Genomic DNA, 23,938 nt, shown 5'->3' on the forward strand with positions numbered 1-23,938 from the left:
TGGACTTGAGCCCGCCACGGCCAGCGGAGCCTCTTGTAGCGGTGGTGTCTTCTACTTCATGTCCTCTTCCCCGCGTATCGCTGGCTGCTTCCTCTGCGCTGTTATATGTCTTCATTCCATTAGCCCAGTGAATACGCATCTTATGGAGAGGTGTCTGAAAACGGATGTCTTCTCCCTTCAAGATCTTCTTAACGCCTGCGTATGCCTTGCGTTGGAGCAGTATCCTTGCGGTGTAGTCGTGGTCGAAATATATCCTATTGTCTCCGAGTTTGACAGTTTTCTTTTCCCAAGCCCTCTTCAAGACCATCTATTTTACATGGAACTGCAGAAAGTTCAGGATGATCGACCTCGGAGGTTGTCCCGATTTGGGTTTCGGTGCCATGGCTCTGTGGGCTCGTTGAATCTGGAGATCTGTCTCGATTGACAGCTCGTCCCGCAGCCATTTATCCACAAACATCGCCACCGTGTCACTTTTCAGCTCTGCATCTTCTGGTATGCCGTATATTTTCAAATTGTTCCGTCTGGATCTCGATTCCAAATCATCCAGCTTTTCAATCATAAACGTGTGTTCTTTTATTATTTCCTGCATATCGCTTTTTGCCTCGGTACTCCAGAGCTCAAACTGCTCCGTGCGATTCACAACGGCGTCTATTTTATCATTTTGCTGTTTCTGATTAATGTCTTCTTTGAATTCTGTCAGCTCGTTTTTTATTTGAGTGGCGATGTCCTCCTTAAAGATGGTCGAGTCGGTTTTCAGCTCGCTCCGCATGGCTTCGATGTGCTTGCCAATGCTGTCCAGATTAGCTTGTGGTTTAGCCATTGCTGTGCTAGCTTCTGCCGTTAGCCTGTCCTTTTCTTTCTTAATGTTAGTTTTTTCTTTACCTTGACGGTTCTCGCTTTTCTTATTCCTTGCTTTTGTTGACCCTCCGCTCATTATCAACTGTCCAGGATGTTTTATATGTTTTAATTTTCGAGTTAGGCAGAGTTTATTCTGTTGGCATAAGGGAGCTCACTGTTCAAGCGACCATGCTGATCAGCTGTCCGCAGGAAGTCTCTGTTGTGAGGTTTTTAAAGTTGTTTTCTTATAGTTTGCGAAACGCCGCTGTGTCAAATGTCCTACTTGGGTTGCCGTACGTTGCTGTCCCATATGGCGGACACACTCACAAATCGTGTATGTTTTCAGTTCAGTTCTTGTGTGTTTTCTTTGTATGCCTTTCAGCAGGATTATGGAGTAAATACCGGCCCAATGTTCATAAACATGTGTGGTGGTGATACTTCATGTTTAAGGGCGAGGGTTAGCATAGCAAGGGTTAGCATAGCAATGGTTAGCATAGCAAGGGCCAAAGGGAAAACTATTTTTGGAGTGGACCCAAATTATAGCGTTGAAGATTATTTTCATAAAATGGCCGCAGCTGCTTTTCTTATCTCTTTTCCTTTCTGTCCTGTTTTTAGCTGTTAGAGTTACGTGTTAGATTTCTGAGGTAAAGTTGCAGCCTCGACAAGTAACACAGATATTTGTGACACCCAAAACATTTTAAAAATAATTTAACAAAGGCAAATTGCTGGAACTTCATCAGAGTCTGCTCTGAATTTGAAGGTCCAGATGAAGCAGAAAGCCCAAAACTCCCCAATAAATGAGTTAATGTGTTCAGGCGTTAGAGTTGTGAAGTGACTTTAATGTGTTTGGAAGAAGTTACAAAAGTAAAATTGAAGACTGTCCAACAAACAAATATTAACATCCTTTAAAATCTTTACTTACAAAGAGACGTTTCCAATCCCAACTCATGAGACTATTTAATGAAGGGTTTGTGTTGCTGGCAGAGCATCACTCCAGTTCAAAGGAGACTTAAAGAAGTCAAATCAATGCACTGCGTTATAAATACTGCACGAGAGTAGAATAGAGACTGTTTGAGATGTAATATATGAGACTAGAATCACAACGCAGAAAGAACATTGCAAAAGGGTGGGGTTAATAAAGTCAAGGGTTCATCTGGTAGACTTATGTAACACACACAATGTTAAACTTGATGTTGAATGTTACTCTTAATTGGTTAACTCCATTAATTCCACCAGCCAAAGGTTCTGGCTCCCGCTCGTTAAGTCAGCAGTAACAGTGCGAGCCAAATCTATGACAGGCTAATTTCAGCTCATTCATTAAATTACATTGCGGGCACAGAACGGCTTAATTACATGATGGTTATTGTGAGCCGTGTCCCAGGTGGAAGCCAGTGACTCTCAACATGTTAATATTTCATGTCATGTTTCATAATTTAACGCTGACATAATTGGACATGCATGGTGGCACAACGGACCACAAACTGTCAGGATGGGATTTGCCTGACCTTTAAATTATACCCATGATATATCATAGTTAAACATTCAGACATGAACTCACAATTCAACTTGTGGATAGGAAAACACATTGGTCTGATTCACTACAAAAACTCGATATCTCAACCAGTATCTTAGTCTAACATCTAGTCAGAATATGTCTCTACTCCTGATATGAGACACAATCACTTCAGAAGTGACACTGCAGTGAGATATCAGGTCTTGCTTTTAGACAATGCATCATCTTGTTAAGTCAAACAATCTTATGTTGAGTTGTATCTCAAATGAAACACATTGTACAGATTGATTAGAAACTCACCAGCTACATGTAACATCAGAAAACAGAACACTTTTGAGCATTTCCGGCTTATTTTGTAACGAAGCATTTCCCGATTCGATCAAATATAGTTCAACATGAGTTCTCCAGATAATTACAAGATCTGATTTATCTAAATATCCCTTCTTATTTCAAGACATCTTACCCAGCACATGTTCCCTTGTTCTATTGGCAGACCTACTTATTTCAATTCAGAACACCTTGTTTTCATTATTGTTGAACTTGTTTTTGGAGCAGCATTTTCTCCAATGTTCTGTTCTAAATTATTAGGAGTGTTATAGATATAGAGCAGGGGTCGGAAACTTTTTTGATATGAAGTACAAAAATAATAATTGGGATTAGTGTGCCGATGATCGTGAACTGTCAGCAGGAGGGGGCTCGCTGCGGGGAAGCAGGACCTCATTCACCTGTCAGCGCAACTTACATGATGCCGTTTAAACACATTTAAATAATTGGTTTAAACGGCATAATAATAATAATGACGACCGTCCGTTCTGTGATTCTCCAGAACACACAGATGGCCGGTCCGCCCCTGTGAAGCATGTTATTTCAATGAGAGATGAGCAGATCGCCACTGGCCTTTCAACTACAGACACAGCCACGCTGAAACTGCGGCATTTGTACGGCTCCGTATGGGTACTGAAATTTGTGAAGTGTTTCCCTCCGTGGTGAAACGATCAGCACCACGGAGGCAAGCAACACACTCTCACTCCCTAATCGTCCAGGAGCGATGTTTGGTCAGTGTCCGTGGCGTCCAGTTGTGACGCTCCTAGGCTCCTTCAGCGTCATAAAGGGACGCAAATAGCTTTCAACTGATTGCAATGTATTCCCATCTGCGGCGGGATTTGACGCTCATGGAAGCACGGCATTCGTTTGTGTCGGCTGCCCTTAAAGGCAATGAGAGCGTCCATTCCCATTGGATAACGGAGAATTGTACACCCGGAAGTAAGTACTCCTCTTACTGTCGTTTGATTTTACAGTGATATCTGCACTACTCATCGACTAAAAAACACCAGATTATCCTTGATAATTACACAATATTGATTGGTTTAAATTGTGTGCAATGCTTTTGTATTTTTCCCCTTCGATTCGGAGAAACAAATATTTTTTCGGAGTAAAGGATGGCAGAAGACACTACACTACCCAGAATCCCCAGCTATCGTTTAGGACTACACCAGCATTGGCAAGCGGCAGAAAGTCACCTGGAGATAAATAGAGCGGGGCTGCGTTGCGTGCATGGTTTCCTTCTGCAGGTAACGGGGAGACGCGCTCTGGCAGCGGTATCGTTCAGGATCCGAAAATACAATTTTAATATTTTGCACACTTATTCCACTTATCCTAGTGTGCCACTGGTTACGGTGCCGCGATAGAGTTTCAACTTCTCCTACAAATTGTTTGCATGTTCTGCTATAAATCACTCCGTTTAGTAACATGTATGTTGGAGACCCAAGCTCTGGTCACTCTGTCATTCCTCATTCAGCAGGGATACTATAAAGTGAAGAGGAGGTCCTCACCCTGACATGACGATGAAGAAATCCAGTCGGTTCCACGTGTCCCCGAGGTAACAGCGGCGCCCGAAGATCCCCAGAGCGAGCATCTTTATAACCATCTCCAGAGCGAAGAAGATGTAGATAAAGACGTCAAAAGCCTGACAGGAAGACAAGGGGAGACAATGAGGAAAGGTGTCAAGCATATGAAAAAAGGAGCTTGGGGCGCCACAAAAAACACATTCGTCACCACTGCTAAGATTTATAGAAGTCCTCCTCGTCCATTGGTGATGCATGTGTTGTTTGTGTGACTAAAAAGCAGACACACTTTGTTAACACCACTCAGGGAATTGAATAGGCTTGAGAGGAAGCAACAACACCTTCACTAACGTGTCGCTAAGCCTGTGTTGTAAAGAAAACTGTCTTTATTTCACATTATCCATTTACAGAAGCAAAAACACATGTTATACATCTCCAGGTGAGCTGTGTGCATAAGGCACCCATCATTAAAGCTATCGTCATTCCCCAGTGTTTCAGTCCTGGTCCCACACCTCCAAAGTAACTCCTGTGTGTGTTGTATGAGCGGATGGAGTCCCACATGTCAATGGACACATAATCCGTGATGCAATGTTGGCCAATTACCTTTATAACCTGGAAGATGTTGACTTAATGTGTGAGTTTTGAAGGTGTATAATTCTGTCTTTACTCCTAGATATTTAACCTGTTCTGTGTGTTGATGTTTACGACCAACCCTGGCTCTGGTATCTCTCTCTTACGGCCCCGTCCACACAGCAGCTTTTCAAAAATCTTGAAAATCTTGGAGGTGGGCGTGTCTGACAGCTTGGGGATTTTTTGCGAGTAACGCAACCAACAACCAATCACATGAATCTCCCGCCCTCGGCATACAAAGCAAAAAACCCCGGGGATTTTATGCGAGCAATATATATATATATAAACTCCCCAAACAGGCGAAAACCTACCAGTTTCCCCCACTGCCTCTGCCACCTCCCTCCATGCCTGGTTCCTCCGGTTTGTATCCCGGTAATAGTTCTGGTCGTAAAGAACCGGGTGATTTGCTACCGTAATTTCTCATTTGGAATATGAGGAAAGGAACTGCGGTCTGGCTCTCCCTGCTTACACGCGGTTTGATTGGCTAGCGCTTCTACTGTCAGATTTGCATAAACGGATTTGATTGGCTGGCGCTTCCAGCTCAGCTTCAAAAGTTGAACATTGCTCAACTTTTGAATCCTGGAAATCCTGGAAATCTTCGCTTCGCTCCCCCACAATGCAGTTCGGCGAAAAGCGAGGCAAAGTGACGTCACCCCCATTCAAAGTCAATGGGCAGAGAAGCGTTGGAAGATTCGTCTAAAGCTGCTGTGTGGATGTACCGTTAAGGAATGGGAGGCTCCAGCTATCTTGATAAACCAGTCCAACTCTCGGTCACGAAATGGTTTACGGCTGTGGGAACGCTGGCTTCGAGGCCATTAAGGGTCAGACTCAAGTGATTCAGGGTGCCCAGCTGTTTAGTCTATCTCCCCAAATATGTTGTTTACTCTCTATGAACTAGTTAAAAGGGCTATCGAGAGAGAGGTGCGGCAGATTTGACATGGCAGCCCACCCGTGCAGTCAGAACCTTTGACTGTGTGACTTGTGATGTGAATTATTCGGCCGATACTTGTCATAAACATCAGTGTTTGACATCAAAGCTCCAGCTCTCCTCGTGTCTCTCTGAGTCCTGACTCTCCATCGCTGCAGAAGTTTCCCTTACAGGTGTAATATTCTTTTTAATATGTAAATAAATGATTGAGGCCTTCTTGTTATTGTTTGATGTTTAAAACTGTGTTTATTTCTCTGACTAACCCGTTGAATTTAATTTTCAGAGACCTGACAATGACCTAGTTGGCCGAGTTGTAATGAGAGGGTAGCGGGATTTTCATTTTGTTTGTGAAAGAGCTTTCCAAGTGTGATGTTTTATCCAACACACTCTCACTCCCTAAGCGTCCAGGAGCGACGTTTGGTCAGTGTCCGTGGCGTCCAATTGTGACGCTCCTAGGCTCTTTCAGCGTCATAAAGGGACGCAAATAGCTTTCGACTGATTGCAATGTATTCCCATCTGCGTCGGGATTTGACGCTCATGGAAGCACGGCATTCGTTTATGCCGGCTGCCCTTAAAGGCAATGTGAGCGTCCATTCCCATTGGATAACGGAGAATTGTACACCCGGAAGTAAGTACTCCTCTTACTGTCGATTGATTTTACAGTGATATCTGCACTACTCATCGACTAAAAAACACCAGATTGTCCTTGTTAATTACACAACATTGATTGGTTTAAATTGTGTGCAATGCTTTTGTATTTTTCCCCTTCGATTCGGAGAAACAAATATTTTTTCTGAGTAAAGGATGGCAGAAGACACTACACTACCCAGAATCCCCAGCTATGTCACATGATCTTCAAATTTCTCCCTGCAGAAAAAGAAAACATGGCCGAACTTCATTTTATTCTGGGTGGAAAATGCCTATTTTAAAGTTAGTTTGGCCATTAATATGCGTTTTGATGTCATTTGATGCGAAATATGAGTTGTTATTTCAGATTATGTGTGCAGTGGATGTACACGATCTTTAGTTTGCTAGTTATTACGAAGATTACTTCAGGAAATCGCGATGTTTTCATTGTTACCAAGGTGGTTGCTAGGGACGCTGCTATCGATATTATTTCTGTTATGTTGTGTAACTGTTTAATGGTGTTATCTTTATTGCTACCCCCTTCCCCGTCAATGTATAGTGTTGGTCCACAGCCTAAACATATTAGTTTAACAAAATCCGCATCTAAAGATAGCCTACGTTATTTCCCCCCTGTGCAATTCCAGTCTCACATCTCAGAGAACACCGTCATTAACAAATACCGGAAACAGACCAAAATAATAATAATACCTTATTCCGAGTGTGTTTGCTTTTCTATTTGAAAGTCATCACATAACGGCATTGTAATACACGGTTCGGCTGCATTACATATTACATATCTGCCGTAGTTCTGTATTTATAGAGCCCTGATGAGAAGACAAACATGAGGAACTGGAAACGTGACGTGGATCATAAATATATCAGCCATTAAACAACATCTTACATTTCTTTTCACACAATACGTCTCCTTGCAGTATCAACACTAATTCGGCTCACTTTTATATTTGATCCAGTTGGTAGATAGGCTGTATTTACACCATAACGGTGCACAGCTGATATAAAGGGACACCTGGTGGTTAAAGCATGTTATTGAATTTCAATATTTTTATTATTAGATATTAATACGATCCCTATAAAGTATATTCATTACTCGTTATTCTCTACTAATTGTTAATTAAAGACTGTATGTAATGACTATTTTGCACATCCCTTTCAAGATTTCAAGATTTTCTAAGGTTTATTGACATATCATATAGGCCTACACAACTGTGGTGTAGTTCTGCACTGAATGAAAAACTTGGGTTGCAGGTTCCTCAATAGTGCATTACAAGACATCTATCAATATTTGTGCATACCTCCAGCAATGTTAACTATGTTGAAGCACTTATTTTAACTGATATTATACATAATGTATTATACTATAAGATGTATGTAGATATTTCATCTCCGGCCTTGTCAGGTATTGAACAATCAATAAATAAAGAACACAGAATTGTTGAATATAAAACACAGAATTTATGTGATTATACTAAATGATTTTCAAATAAACACAACTGCATATTTAACTGTTACACATGCTGATGTAACGCAAATGTTCCAACTTGGGATCAATAAAGTATATCTTATCTTAAGCTGATCGATGGCTACTGCCATATTTGCAAAATGTGCCTCTGAACCTTGACAAGTGCATGTTTCAGGCTTATCAATTAATGTAATGTAATGTTATCACAGGGGTCACACACATAAGACCAGCTGTTAAATAAAGCTCTTCTGACCTTAGCTGGCATGTGGGTATATATTAATACTGCCCATTATGGGCACAAGCAATTTTCACCCATTTATTAATTATATGTTTCAAATGTGAGTGTTTCCTGTCCCCTAAACCTCCAGGGATGTACACAGTTTAATACTGGCAACTTCTTATTATGGGAAATACGAAAACGTCTTTTAAAACTACAACTCCCAGTAGAGACGTGCCATAGAGAACATGTTGCGAAACAGAATAGCCAGCATGTGTAGTTCTGGGGACGGGGTGGGGGAGGGGGGACGTGGTGGACCCGTTCAAATCCAGTTTTGGACAGTCTGCCGTGGTTCCATCCCATTTCAAGTGCTGTTCGAGAATCGGCTTAATCCTCGGAGCACACTCTCCAATCACAGAGCTTGAGGACTATCACGGGGTTTGTCAAGAGCACATGGTGTAGTCCAAACGATAGCTGGGGATTCTGGGTAGTGTAGTGTCTTCTGCCATCCTTTACTCCTGGGAATGGACGCTCACATTACCTTTAAGGGCAGCCGACATAAACGAATGCCGTGCTTCCATGAGCGTCAAATCCCGACGCAGATGGGATACATTGCAATCAGTTGAAAGCTCTTTGCGTCCCTTTATGACGCTGAAGGAGCCTAGGAGCGTCACAATTGGACGCCACGGACACTGACCAAACGTCGCTATTGGACGCTTAGGGAGTGAGAGTGTGTTGTTTTATCACCTGCATTTCACCTTTCAACAAGGCTTAATATGAGTGGAAAGGTATACACTACATCTCTTCTTTGGTAAGTGGATGAACCAACCCTCAAGTTCCAGTTATTGGTAGACTACTGGGGGTAGGAGACACTTTCAATCATAAGCTTAAAACTCCACACGAGGTGCAAGACGAATCCAAGACGTCCCAACAAGAAGAATCAAATTGTTATAAATCGGCTAAACATACTTATTTTCTCATATCTTTGCATTTTCTAGCAACAATAACTGCATCTTCTTTTGACCTATAATACTGTTGGGATTTTCTAAGTGTGAGAAAAGGAGGTCATTTGTTCGGTGAACTGCTCACAACGTGTGGAGATGAGAAATAAACAGCTTCCGGTGAAACGACCAATGGAAAAACAGCAACTTGCTGATGCATCGGGTTCATCCCGACTGCTGACAACAACACACAGATGCATGAGGGGAAAGCTCCGTTTCATGACTGATCTTCATCAAATGGCCACTTTGGGCCGATGCAAAGCTGCAGTGAAAGAACTCGATCCTCTCAGGGAGGCTCCAGCCACACCAACGTCGGGGTACAATTCAGAAAATCTGCTCAAACATGTCTTGAAACACAGATCTATGAATCTGGGCATTAGGCAAGGCGACTGTATTTATATAGCACTTTTCAGCACGTGGCGATTCAAAGCGCTTTACAGATTAAAAGCAAAAGACATTTAAGAACAAATACAGTATAAATACATTATTAAAAAGGCATTTAAAAACAGGCATAAAAAGCATAATGAAATAAATACATAAACACAGCAGGTACAGAATAGTCCATGGCATCTATGAAGGTCTGAAGTCATCTTTCCTAACTGAAGGACTTTACTATAAATATAGAACCGTTAGTCATTACAAAAACTATAAAGATAGTTGATTATGTTTCTGCTGAATGGCTCCTTTTGGGAAATTGATTCATTTGTCAAATTCAAATAAAAACCCAGCTTCCTGAGAGTTTGATGCTATTGTTGGTATTTCTTTATTGAGTCAGGCTCAGTGAGTTTACGTTTATACAGTCAATATTTTTATTTATTTTCCCCTTTCCCCCCTCCCGGTCCTAGCTAGTACATTCAATAACTAACTAAATAAAATAGATACATGTAAAAGTAAAGTAATGCAGAAGATAATATTAAAAGAAAACGTATAGATAAGGGAATACAGAATAGTAACAGTAATACATGTACCCATATACTCACATACGTATACCCACATGTACACATGCACATACATACACGTACCTACATACATACATGTATACAAAGACAGAACAAATAAATTAAAAAAATGAATAACAAAAACAAACAAAATGAAAAATGAAAAAAAACATACATTCATAGTTCCCCCCCTTTCTTCTTAATGTCGTGTCTTAAGTTCAGCCATGTTACATTATTACATTACATTGCATTTAGCTTTTATCCAAAGCGACTTACAATAAGTGCGTTCGACCAACAAAATACAAACTTGAAGAAAACAGAATCATAAAGTACATCAGGTTTCATAGAGCAAATCATTTCAAGTGCTACTCAACTGGCTTTAGGTAAGCCAGCCCTTTGTTAGTATATAAGTGCTTTGTTAGTAGTTCTATCCTCGAGGTGGAGTCGAGAGAGATGAGTTTTCAGTCTGGAAGGTCTGTAAGCTATCTGCTGTCCTGATGCCAATGGGGAGCTCATTCCACCATCTTGGAGCCAGGATAGCAGGCTACCATAGAGCCCCAGACAGATTCAAATAGTTCTGAGGAGCCCCTCAGGTTATATTTAATCTTCTCCAAGTCTTTCTTTAACCTAGTAAACACAAATACGTTTTCACTTTGAATTATTGTAGACAAAGAGGCCACATGGAGTCCTTTGAAATGATCAGGCCCATTGTTCACTATTTGCAGACATCTTACGGGCCAAAAACGGTCTGAAAAGTATTCGTGAAGACTTGATTTAATGGAGAGCTGATTGATTTTCTGTTGAGCGGTTAGTGGCATATTTTTGGCAAACATTCGCTGCTTTCAGCTCATTGGATTTAATAGTTTGATAGTAGTTTTGCAAAATGAATTTGGAATTGGATTTGGATGTGAAGCGGCCACATAGTGTCTTCTACAGATACGTATTTATTGCACATATTTCACTATTTCCAGAGATTGAAGAGGCCAAAAAATCCGATAGATACTCGGTTGAAAAAAAAGGGCTGCAAACTAGCAATTATTTGTATTGCACGAATGTACATTTCTCAAAGTTATTGAAGTGATATTTTGTATATATTGATTGCTGTGCTTTTTGTCATGTCGTAATGTATAAATATGTCTGTACACACCAACTGAAAGATTGACAACAAAGTTGACTTTGACTGACTTTGAAGACACTTCTGTAGGACGAGCAAAGGCAGGCTGTGCTGAGGGTCAGATTCGGATTCAGACAAAGATTTTAGCTTTGTTTCAAGACATCAAGTAAATCGCCCTATTGGGGATGAGAGGGGGGTTTCACCCTGTTAACATCGTATCATAGTGAAGGTGAGGGTGTGATCCTCTGCTGCACCAGGACACTTGTAAAAGGCAAGACAGGTTTCCTTCCTCCTTGTTTACTCCACTTCTTTCCTCCTTGTTTACTCCACTTCTTTCCCTGTCTTCCTCCGAGTCTTCTCTCAATCTTTACCCTCCCTCTTTCCCTCCAAAGGCAGCTGCCAATGTCTTACTTCCATCTCTATTCCTACAAACATTGTATTTATATTCTTTCCGCTCTCGTTCCCTGACAACTTCATATCTCCATTTCTCTCCGCAAAGCCACTTATCTCCATTAAACCTGTATTTTCTCTCCCCGGTTGAGCAGTTTGCAGTAAACGCCGGGGTAATGGGAAATCATTTGTTTGTGCAGTAATCAGAGATAAGCTTCACATCGACTTCCCCCAGGCCCCTCCCCCACTCCACTCCCAGCTTTAATCAAGCATCTAATTAAACGACGAGAGCAGAACAATCCAAATAAATCAAAGATCGCAGCTTGCTAATGCGTGTTATTGCTGTTGTGAGCAGAAAGCCCAGATTAGCTGCTGTTCTTCTCCGCGTGTACCGGGGGATTAGAGACGAGCTGACCCGCTCGCCGTTGCCTGTAATTTCATTTTCAGAGAGAAGTACTTGAGGCTACATGTTCTGAATCCGAACCAATGATGTGATTATGTGTTTAGTCGGGAAAAACGTCCTACTCAGCAGTCCTGGAGGATTGCACGAATCCAGCACTGGAGTACTAATGCGGATAGAAACAGGTAAAGATTGCAACTTTGACCTTTGTCGAACGGAAAAGATGTATGAGTTGCTACCGTTTGTAAAGTTCACTGAACCAAGAGAGACGAATACTCGACCAAATGTCAAAAGTACATCCCTCCTCTGACATTTACACAGCTTTCTTTCTAACGCCTCTTAATCCAGGTCCCTTTCTATCATTAGGATTTCTATAATACTTATCATACTTTGGCGGGTACGGTGCGTCTATAAGTGAGCGTACTTTATTTGTGATATATAGTATGTTTAGCCCAATCCATTCTTTAATTTAGAGTCTGGTACTGACATCGAAAATAATATATATACGGTACCTGTATATTGTAAATTTTCCACATTTTCCAATTCCACATGTGCGCTAACAAGACATGTCTTCAGCCATGCTAGTGCTTTAAACAGAATGCTAATATCAGTATGCTAACATCAGTATGCTAACGTGCTAAGAATGGCAATGCTAATTTGCTGATGTTGTGCAGTATTAAGCTTCCTCATCTTAGTATAGTGTGAATGTCAGTGGCAAGTACCTAAGTAAGTACATTTATCACGTACAGTACTTAAGAACATCTTTGAAGTACTTGCCCTTTAGTTGATTTGTTCTATATTGCTACTTTATACGTCCAGTGCATTTCATTCAAAAAGGGAAACCAAAACATGTTTTTTTACAGCTTTCGTTACGCCTCAGATTAACAACAAAAACACAATACTTTAAAAAATATATATATCTCTAAATATTAAACTAGTAAAATGACTGTTTAAGTTTACTCACAATTAGGTACAATTATCAAATGTATTACACCATTATAGGTGTAGGGGAAACTTCTGTAGCAATGGAGAGTCAGGACTCGGAGAGACACGAGGAGAGCTGGAGCTCTGATGGAGTCAGGACTCAGAGACACGAGGAGAGCTGGAGCTCTGATGGAGTCAGAACTCAGAGACACGAGGAGAGCTGGAGCTCTGATGGAGTCAGGACTCAGAGAGACACGAGGAGAGCTGGAGCTCTGATGGAGTCAGGACTCAGAGACACGAGGAGAGCTGGAGCTCTGATGGAGTCAGGACTCAGAGACACGAGGAGAGCTGGAGCTCTGATGGAGTCAGAACTCAGAGACACGAGGAGAGCTGGAGCTCTGATGGAGTCAGGACTCAGAGAGACACGAGGAGAGCTGGAGCTCTGATGGAGTCAGGACTCAGAGACACGAGGAGAGCTGGAGCTTTGATGGAGTCAGGACTCAGAGACACGAGGAGAGCTGGAGCTTTGATGGAGTCAGGACTCAGAGACACGAGGAGAGCTGGAGCTCTGATGGAGTCAGGATTCAGAGACACGAGGAGAGCTGGAGCTCTGATGGAGTCAGGACTCAGAGACACGAGGAGAGCTGGAGCTCTGATGGAGTCAGGACTCAGAGACACGAGGAGAGCTGGAGCTCTGATGGAGTCAGGACTCAGAGACACGAGGAGAGCTGGAGCTCTGATGGAGTCAGGACTCAGAGACACGAGGAGAGCTGGAGCTCTGAAGGAGTCAGGACTCAGAGAGACACGAGGAGAGCTGGAGCTCTGATGGAGTCAGGACTCAGAGAGACGAGGAGAGCTGGAGCTCTGATGGAGACAGGACTCAGAGACACGAGGAGAGCTGGAGCTCTGATGGAGTCAGGACTCAGAGACACGAGGAGAGCTGGAGCTCTGATGGAGTCAGGACTCAGAGACACGAGGAGAGCTGGAGCTCTGATGGAGACAGGACTCAGAGACACGAGGAGAGCTGGAGCTCTGATGGAGTCAGGACTCAGAGAGACACGAGGAGAGCTGGAGCTCTGATGGAGGCAGGACTCAGAGAGACACGAGGAGAGCTGGAGCTCTGATGGAGTCAGGACTCAGAGACACGAGGAGAGCTGGAGCTCTGATGGAGACAGGACTCAGAGACACGAGGAGAGCTGGAGCTCTGATGGAGTCAGGACTCAGAGACACGAGGAGAGCTGGAGCTCTGATGGAGTCAGGACTCAGAGAGACACGAGGAGAGCTGGAGCTCTGATGGAGTCAGTACTCAGAGACACGAGGAGAGCTGGAGCTCTGATGGAGTCAGGACTCAGAGACACGAGGAGAGCTGGAGCTCTGATGGAGTCAGGATTCAGAGACACGAGGAGAGCTGGAGCTCTGATGGAGTCAGGACTCAGAGACACGAGGAGAGCTGGAGCTCTGATGGAGTCAGGATTCAGAGACACGAGGAGAGCTGGAGCTCTGATGGAGTCAGGACTCAGAGACACGAGGAGAGCTGGAGCTCTGATGGAGTCAGGACTCAGAGACACGAGGAGAGCTGGAGCTCTGATGGAGTCAGGATTCAGAGACACGAGGAGAGCTGGAGCTCTGATGGAGTCAGGACTCAGAGACACAAGGAGAGCTGGAGCTCTGATGGAGTCAGGACTCAGAGACACGAGGAGAGCTGGAGCTCTGATGGAGTCAGGACTCAGAGACACGAGGAGAGCTGGAGCTCTGATGGAGTCAGGACTCAGAGACACAAGGAGAGCTGGAGCTCTGATGGAGTCAGGACTCAGAGACACAAGGAGAGCTGGAGCTCTGATGGAGTCAGGACTCAGAGACACGAGGAGAGCTGGAGCTCTGATGGAGTCAGGACTCAGAGACACGAGGAGAGCTGGAGCTCTGATGGCAAACACCGACGGTTTATTTTGAGTTTCGGCCGGAGAGTTGACAGGTGGTGTGTCACGAGCTGACACAGCGGTTGCCAAACCAATTCTGAGGAACTCTTTCTGCAGCTCAAGGTTTTAACTAGTTCAGAGTGTAATAATCAACATTCCTCATCAGTGAGACTAAACATTATGGACCCTGAATCTAGAGCTCTCGTCCATAGGAAAGAATGTGTGCCAGGGAACCTTCGTCCCTGAACAGTAAACTACCTCATGGCGGCTTGTGCTCGGTCATAGACTGACAACAACAATGCACCCAAGCTGCCCCTCCTCAAGAGAGATAGCAGCAATACCCAAGCTCCTCCCCCTTAAGAGAGATAGCAGCAATACCCAAGCTCCTCCCCCTTAAGAGAGATAGCAGTAATACACAAGCTCCTCCCCCTTAAGAGAGACAGCAGTAATACCCAAGCTCCTACCCCTTAAAAGAGATAGCAGTAATACCCAAGCTCCTACCCCTTAAGAGAGATAGCAGTAATACACAAGCTCCTCCCCCTTAAGAGAGATAGCAGTAATACCCAAGCTCCTCCCCCTTAAGAGAGACAGCAGTACTACCCAAGCTCCTACCCCTTAAGAGAGATAGCAGTAATATACAAGCTCCTCCCCCTTAAGAGAGACAGCAGTAATACCCAAGCTCCTACCCCTTAAGAGAGATAGCAGTAATACCCAAGCTCCTACCCCTTAAGAGAGATAGCAGTAATACACAAGCTCCTCCCCCTTAAGAGAGATAGCAGTAATACCCAAGCTCCTCCCCCTTAAGAGAGACAGCAGTACTACCCAAGCTCCTCCCCCTTAAGAGAGATAGCAGCAATACCCAAGCTCCTCCCCCTTAAGAGAGATAGCAGTAATACACAAGCTCCTACCCCTTAAGAGAGATAGCAGTAATACCTAAGCTCCTCCCCCTTAAGAGAGATAGCAGCAATAAACAAGCTCCTCCCCCTTAAGAGAGATAGCAGTAATACTCAAGCTGCCCCTCCTTAAGAGAGATAGCAGCAATATCCAAGCTCCTCCCCCTTAAGAGAGATAGCAGCAATACCCAAGCTCCTCCCCCTTAAGAGAGATAGCAGTACTACCCAAGCTCCTCCCCCTTAAGAGAGATAGCAGTAATACTCAAGCTGCCCCTCCTTAAGAGAGATAGCAGCAATACCCAAGCTCCTCCCCCTTAAGAGAGATAGCAGTACTACCCAAGCTCCTCCCCCTTAAGAGAGACAGCAGCAATACCCAAGCTGCCCCTCCTTAAGAGAGATAGCAGCAATACCCAAGCTCCTCCCCCTTAAGAGAGATAGCAGTAATATCCAAGCTCCTCCCCCTTAAGAGAGATAGCAGCAATACACAAGCTCCTCCCCCTTAAGAGAGATAGCAGTACTACCCAAGCTCCTCCCCCTTAAGAGAGATAGCAGCAATACCCAAGCTCCTCCCCCTTAAGAGAGATAGCAGTACTACCCAAGGTCATCCCCCTTAAGAGAGATAGCAGTAATATCCAAGCTCCTCCCCCTTAAGAGAGATAGCAGCAATACCCAAGCTCTTCCCCCTTAAGAGAGATAGCAGTACTACCCAAGCTCCTTCCCCTTAAGAGAGATATCAGTAATATCCAAGCTCCTCCCCCTTAAGAGAGATAGCAGTACTACCCAAGGTCATCCCCCTTAAGAGAGATAGCAGTAATATCCAAGCTCCTCCCCCTTAAGAGAGATAGCAGTACTACCCAAGCTCCTCCCCCTTAAGAGAGATAGCAGTAATATACAAGCTCCTCCCCCTTAAGAGAGATAGCAGCAATACACAAGCTCCTCCCCCTTAAGAGAGATAGCAGTATACCCAAGCTCCTCCCCCTTAAGAGAGATAGCAGCAATACACAAGCTCCTCCCCCTTAAGAGAGATATCAGTAATACCCAAGCTCCTCCCCCTTGAGACAGATAGCAGTAATATCCAAGGCCGTATAACTATGCCGTGGGAAAGGAGACAGTGAGAGGAGAAAAACATGAACTGTGTCGACGGTTAAATACCTAAGCAAATTATTCCCTAACAATAGGTAGAAAGTTCTCTAATGTGTTAGAACATAATCATGCATTTCTTTGTCTACAAAACTACAATTCTATTGAAAATCTAATTGTGATACTTTAGCTTCATCTTTTGATAATACTTCTGTACATAAGTGAGATTTGAATGTAGGACTCAACATGGGTTTACTAGGAGGTTTAAGTAAATGTTCTTCCATTACTAGCGTTAGCATGACTTTATTACTGGCCCTGCACATTAGTTCTCAATGGTGTCACACATATATCTAACCAGAGAGTAAAACATCATTACTGAAGGTGAAAACTGATTACAATCTTTTAGCTCTGGAGGTTTCAATCCGCCCACGTCTTCAAAGTATTTATGAGCGATGCTACTATTACTAAAGACACTTCAGGACTCAAGAGTAAGAGCCTTGCTAGATCTGTGTTCAAACTGGAGTGCTCGTTTGAGCTTGTAATTTGTGCTGAAGGACGTCATTTGCATGCAGTTCTCTTTCGGAGGGCTTCTTATTGATCCTCGAGCATTTCCTATTCAGCGAGATGAAACCCTCGTTGTCTCTACGGAACAACATGTGATGTCGGTGCAGATTCTTCACCCATCCAGGTCACAGGATAGCTGGAGGGAAGTCAAATGCAAATTCCTTGAAGGTGTTTCAACGCACATCCTCGAGGCGTCTTTGGTAACAAACTATTATTTGAGTTTCTTTTGATTGTTGCAGAACAAACAAAGATGCAGGAAAACTTAAATTCACTTAATATGCAAACCATGGTTTCCCTTTCTTTCCATGCATCCATTATTTACCAATATATGCATAAAGAGACAAGCTGTCAAGAAGAACAAAAGGAATAGCATGTCATTTTAAAGTCATTTGGGCCCTAAGAACTATCCACTGATCCCGTGGCAGGCGGAGGACATCTATAAACCTTAACTAACCAACAGTTTGAACATGACCAGAGGGACAACTAATATTTGTAATTTCGCTGAACCACCCTACGGCAGACAGGATGAAACCCTAAAGGCTCAGACTCCATAAGATTTGCGAAGTCCGTCCGGGAACATCAGTGTGAAACTCGCAGGCTGTATTCCAGCGGAGGGAGGGGGAAGTCAAATGTTTGGTTTTTTGATGAACCGACAATCTCAGTTTCAGATACTAGTTGACTAAAACTGTGGCTTTCAGGGAAAAACAGGCTTAAACATGTCAGGATGTCTGTGATCTCTGCACATGTTTTCGCTAAAACGACACTTTATTGTTTTGGCTTTTAATACTGTTCAAAGTGTTCAATTAAATAATGTTGGTCGTCGAAGGAAAAGGCAAACAATCCTGAATTTGCTTAAATGCAAACCATGTGTTCCCATTGTCTTCATTGGTTTAGAAATATACGCTAACTGGCTAAATGACTAAGCTATTGGTGTGAAACTCACCAACAGGGATTATTCTAGCGAGGGGGAAAGTAAATATATTTGCTATTTCGATGAACTTCAGTTACTAGTTGACCACGGTTTAAAACTTTGGCTTTCAGGAAAATAATCTGCTTAAATGTTTCAGTAATGACCGAAAGAACGAGATCGGATACAAGCGGCCGAGATGGGTTTTCTCCGCAGGGTGGCTGGCGTCTCCCTTAGGGATAAGGTGAGAAGTTCGGTCATCAGGGAGGGACTCGGAGTTGAGCCGCTTCTCCTTCGCGTCGAAAGGAGCCAGTTGAGGTGGTTCGGGCTCCTAGTTAGGATGCCACCTGGGCGCCTCCCTAGGGAGGTGTTCCAGGCACGTCCAGCTGGGAAGAGACCGAGGGGTAGACCTAGGACCAGGTGGAGGGATTATATCTCTTCGCTGGCCTGGGAGCGCCTTGGGATCCCCCAGTCAGAGCTGGTTGATGAGGGGAAAGGGACGTTTGGGGCTCTCTGCTGGAACTGATACCCCCGAGACCCGACCACGGATAAGCGGGAGAAGATGGAAGGAAGGATGTTTCAGTAATTTCTGTATTCTTTGCTCGTTTATTTGCAAAACGACTGTTTATTGTTTCTTCAAAGTGTCTAAGAAAGGCACAATATCCTCAAATGCAAACCATGTGTTCCCATTGTCTCCATTGGTTTAGAAATATACGCTATCAGTGTGAAACTAACAGGGTTTATTCTAGTGGGGGGGGGGGGGGAGTAAAGATATTTGCTATTTCGATGAACCAACAATTTCCTTTTCAGTGACTAGTTGACCAGGGATTAAAACTGTGGCTTTAGGAAGAAAACAAATGCTTAAACATTTCAGGACTTCTGTGATCTTTGCAAATGTTTCCCAAAACGACTGTTAATTTGTTTGTCCTTTGACACCGTTCAAAGTGTCTAAGAAAACAGTGTTGGTCGTCGAAGGAAAATGCAAACAATCCTGAATTATCTCAAAGGCAAACCACGTGTTCCCATTGTCTCCATTGGTTTAGAATATACGCTAACTGGCTAAATGACTAGCGAAGCTCCCGGGGTTTCAGATCCACGCGGTGAGAGCTTATAGATTGCGCTGGTGAGGCACAATTGAAATCAGGGTATCGAACAACAGATTTTCTGAGAGCCCCGTATTGACTGACGATGCAGCGCACTAAATCCATGCTGGTATTGAACGGGATCTATAGATACTGGGAGGAGAGATTCTATTCGGTCCAACCCCCAGGGAGCAGAATCAATCCACTTTGTGCTGAGACATGATGAGAGAGAATAACGCCAGGCTGATTCAACAAGTGCTTCACCGACACACGTGGACACACTCGTGCACAGACACCCACTCAGGCGAACTTTGACATGAAGTGAGGCGGGGGGGGTCCTGAGTCCTGCCAGAAGACAAGGAAGCTGCCGGGGTGCCGTGCGTGAGAAAGACCTGCTCGCTGCACCATAAGGACCACATGCTTGCAGTGAGTCACCAGAGGAGCTATAAAAGTATGGGGGGGGGGAGGAAAGAAAGGGCACGAGAAGGAGGTTCTCAGTCTGGTAAATTCCAGTCATACCATCCAACAAAGTACCTGTAAGTGCCGAATGCTGAGTGCTGCGTCCAAAGTATATACATTTGACTATTTGTAGACTTTCACTGTTGAGAAAATAATCAGGACGTTTGTCAGCATGTGAAGAACCACGTAGGAATACATGAAAACATGAACGCACTTGACGGAAGCAATGTTTTAAAACGCTGCTCACTCGAATGTGAGGTCCTTTAAGTGTGCATGCTATCTGTGAATGTAATACACCTCCCACAAAGGCCACACACAGACTTATCAGGAACAACAAGTGCATATAGAAAACAGATGCATGTACTCTGCAATCAAGTTCAGCAAATACAAAAATACATATATGGATACATATCTCCATATATGGTAAACAGATATTGTCTTTTTTTATTTAGTAAAGTTAGACTGAAACAATTGTTTGCACACATGTAGTTAAAGGTCAGTTTCCTTGTGTCTTAATACTTGTTGATGTTGCAAAGGGAGCTGCTGGATTATTTCAGACTGGATACGACTTAACTTTGCTGTCATTTATGGTTATTTATAAAAAGAAGAAGAAGAAGAAGAAGTAAGAAACCACCAAAGCTCGTGTTTCCTTACTAGTCATCCTAGGTACCTTACATTGTGTACTAGTGATCCTAGGTACCTTACATGGTGTACTAGTGATCCTAGGTACCTTACATTGTGTGCGCTGCTACTTCCCTCTTCTATAGTCAGTCCGTTCTTGTGGGGGTGATACCGTATGTAAAACAGGTATGGCTGTGTGTAGGTGTGTAGGTTTTGGTCACGCATGCTTCTCCACAGCAGAGATGTGTGCATGGAGAGCCTCTGATCAAATATACATGACCCTGTGTAACTATTTATTTATAGCGCACTTTCAAACCGTAGTGACAAAGTGCTTCCGGGAAGAGAAACACAATCTTCAGCCACGCAGTAACGAAGCTGTAACGCTCATTGAAGGTCAACTAGTAAGACATATAACAGTTAAAGCGCAGAAATAGTTTTGGGTCCAGCTGTGGTAACATTTATGTAGTAAGGAAAGCCTTATTATTTTAACTAGCTAGAATATTTTAGAGTGCTTATATAATATCTTTCATTTTATTTGCAATTGTTAATTGTCTTTTCCACTTTTTAAATGTGTTTAAGTATTTGTATTTTAATGTCTTGACACACTTCTGTTTCTCTAACAAAATCATTTCCCACATTGGGATCAATAAAGTATCTGTCCATAAACAGATCAATACAAAGTAACGGCTAGTGAACGCATTCATTGGTTAAGGGGGCTTGATTGATTGGTTGATTGGTTGATTGATTTATTGATTGATTGATTGATTTATTGATTGATTGATTGCTTGATACATTTATTTCCAACAAGTAAAATAAATAATTACAAAACAAATGTTGCAGCGCATAGTCATGTGAGAGAAATCAAAACAAAAAATGACATTTACAACAACAACAACAACAACAACAGCATTCGCAACATAAACAGTGCCACATCTAGTGTTCGCAAAGTAATGAGAAGAAGTATCATTTATTTAATCTCAAACCCTTGTCCCTAAATGATTTATTTATAATCTATAATCTGAAATAATTATCATTTTATGCATTATTATTGTTATTATTGTTATTATTAATCTGCTTTACCTGTTGATTGACATATATACATATACACACATACCAGGGTTTCCGCTAGGATTTTTTCTCGCCGGTCAAATGTCCGGGCAGAATTTATTTTACCGGACAAATGTGAAACTTACCGGTCATATTTCAATAATAATAATAATAGTTGTGTAGCAGAGTTTCCGTTAGCAGGTAATTTACCGGACTATGAGCAGATATGCTTCAGTTTAAAACTCAGTTCACGGGGCTCATTTTTATATTGCTTCAGTTTATAATCGTAACAGATCGAAAAATTCAGATTCATTTTTCAATAAATTATTCCACAAACAACAAACAACAGAATTATTACATTCAAACAAACTACTTGTAGTAGATAACGTACATTATTCAAAAGTTGACATTACATTTGGATAATAACACGGGAGAAACGGATCCTCTCTTTTCCCCTCTCCCTCCCTCTCTCCCTCCCTCTCACTCTCTCTCTCTCTCTCTCTCTCTCTCTCTCTCTCGACAGCCCGTCAGTTTCTCAAGCAGCTCCTGCAGCTCGCTAAACAGAGGGCGGGGCTTCAGGTGATTATGCAGAGCTGTGTGTCTCCAGACTCAGCAGCTGATCTGATCTCTCTCTCGCTCCAGTTACACTTCACTCGCGTTTATGTCCACATCGATCAGATCCAGCTCTCCTGATCGGCCTTTATAGAGAGCACCGATCAAACTATTAAGAGTGAATATCGGCCGATAATGACCGGTGGCCGATCGATCGGAGCCTCCCTAATTATTACCAGACATTTTGACCGGTTTTTAATCAATTTTACCAGCTAAAAACCGGTAATTACCGGCTAACGGAAACCCTGACACATACATACTCTGATATACATATATGCACACAGGCTGCATTGTTTGTTCAAATAAAAACTTGAGTAATAGCAATCAAACCTAAATGTCTCCTAAATGTCTCTGTATTGAATCTCCTGCACTCTGGATTGAAGGATTCATTATAATTGTAATCAGGAAAACTGGGTCAGTCCATGGATCGGTCAAACAAACAACGACTCTCCTTACACACCTAGGGCCTGTACTACGAAGCTGGTTCAACCTAACCTGGATATGTTTGAGTTAGCCGGTTGGCCTGATCCAAAACATACGCGCTCTCGCTAAGCGGTCCTACGACGCGGGTTATCAAGTGGATCGCTCAAGCCAGCCGTGTCCTATCTAGCTAGGTGCGCGTTCACATGAAAGGGGCGGGGCTAGCAACATTCGACCAATCACAAACATGGAGAAACCCCGAGTTTCCCCTGAATTTAGCCGGCTAAGCGAAAGTCCTGCTTCGTAGTATACCCCCCTGCTGTGACTAATATCATACTTTTATTTTAATATTTAGCTGGAAATATGCCCTTCAACAGTGTTTGAGCTGTACCGTCCCCTTGTATATGTTCTACTCTTTAGTTCTGTTTTATTTCTATTTTTGAAATGTTTATATTATATAATTGTATATTGTCTACTGTTTTGAATTTCCTAAGACAACAAGTGCGTACTTGTTTATAAAAACATTCATACAAAACTTCACACACCACCAAATAGAGTTATTACCTTTGAGATAAAACAAAAAAAGACGGCGATTGACATTTTTTGGGGGGGGGGATTTAAAGTGTTTGGCAACATTATGTTCAAAATATATGTGTTTGAGTGTTTGTTTTAGTACACTTGTGAGGACTTATTGACAGACAACCCTAACCCTCCTAATGGCCTATACTTCATACTGTGTGTGTGTGTGTGTGTGTGTGTGTGTGTGTGTGTGTGTGTGTGTGTGTGTGTGTGTGTGTGTGTGTGTGTGTGTGTGTGAGAGAGAGTGTCTGTGTGTTAAATGTGTGTGTATGTTTGTTGTAGTGCACTTGTGAGGACCAATTATGGACAGACAACCCTAACCCTCCTAACGGCCAATACTTCTGTGTGTGTGTGTTTGTGTGAAAGTATGTGTGAGTGTGTGTGTGTGTTTGAGTGTTTGTTTTAGTGCATTGTGAGGACCAACTATTGACAAACAACCCTAACCCTCCTAATGGCCTATACTTCATACTGTGTAGTGTGTGAGTTTTTGAGTGTAAGTGTGTGTGTGTGTGTGTGTGTGTGTGTGTGTGTGTGTGTGTGTGTGTGTGTGTGTGTGTGTGTGTGTGTTACCTGCAGTATTTTGCATCGATCCGAGGTGCAGTCGATGTTCTCACACGGTTGGTACATCCCCAGGGTCACGCAGTTCAACAAGATCACCATCATGCTGACTCTCTCGAACCACGTGCAGACACACAGTTAAGGAGAACAGCTGGGAGGGAACAGGATATCATCTGAGAGGACAGAGTGCCGGTGACTATTCATTCGTTCCTTTCTTACTTCGTTAATTCCTGATCATCTCAGTGATGAGTGAAGAGAGATAGATGGTTCTGTGCTCATGTTTACATTCAATAATGAGGACACCAAGTGGTGAGGATGAACAACAACAGATCTAAAGTGAATAAAGCAGATAATAAA

The 23,938-nt window shown here is 42.9% G+C and overlaps 1 protein-coding gene across 1 annotated transcript in view; it reads right to left on the minus strand.

The window, feature by feature from the left end:
- LOC117453336 (voltage-dependent T-type calcium channel subunit alpha-1I-like) overlaps positions 1 to 23,688 on the minus strand; it is a 294,731-nt gene extending 271,043 nt beyond the window's left edge. Inside the window, 2 exon segments of the mRNA XM_071204189.1 lie at positions 4,183 to 4,316; positions 23,594 to 23,688. Coding sequence (XP_071060290.1) covers positions 4,183 to 4,316; positions 23,594 to 23,686 — 227 coding nt within the window. The 5' untranslated portion in view covers positions 23,687 to 23,688.
- Positions 23,689 to 23,938: the final 250 nt, after the last annotated feature.

This window comes from Pseudochaenichthys georgianus, chromosome 1, assembly GCF_902827115.2.
Source record: "Pseudochaenichthys georgianus chromosome 1, fPseGeo1.2, whole genome shotgun sequence".
In the NCBI taxonomy this organism is placed as follows: domain Eukaryota; kingdom Metazoa; phylum Chordata; class Actinopteri; order Perciformes; family Channichthyidae; genus Pseudochaenichthys; species Pseudochaenichthys georgianus.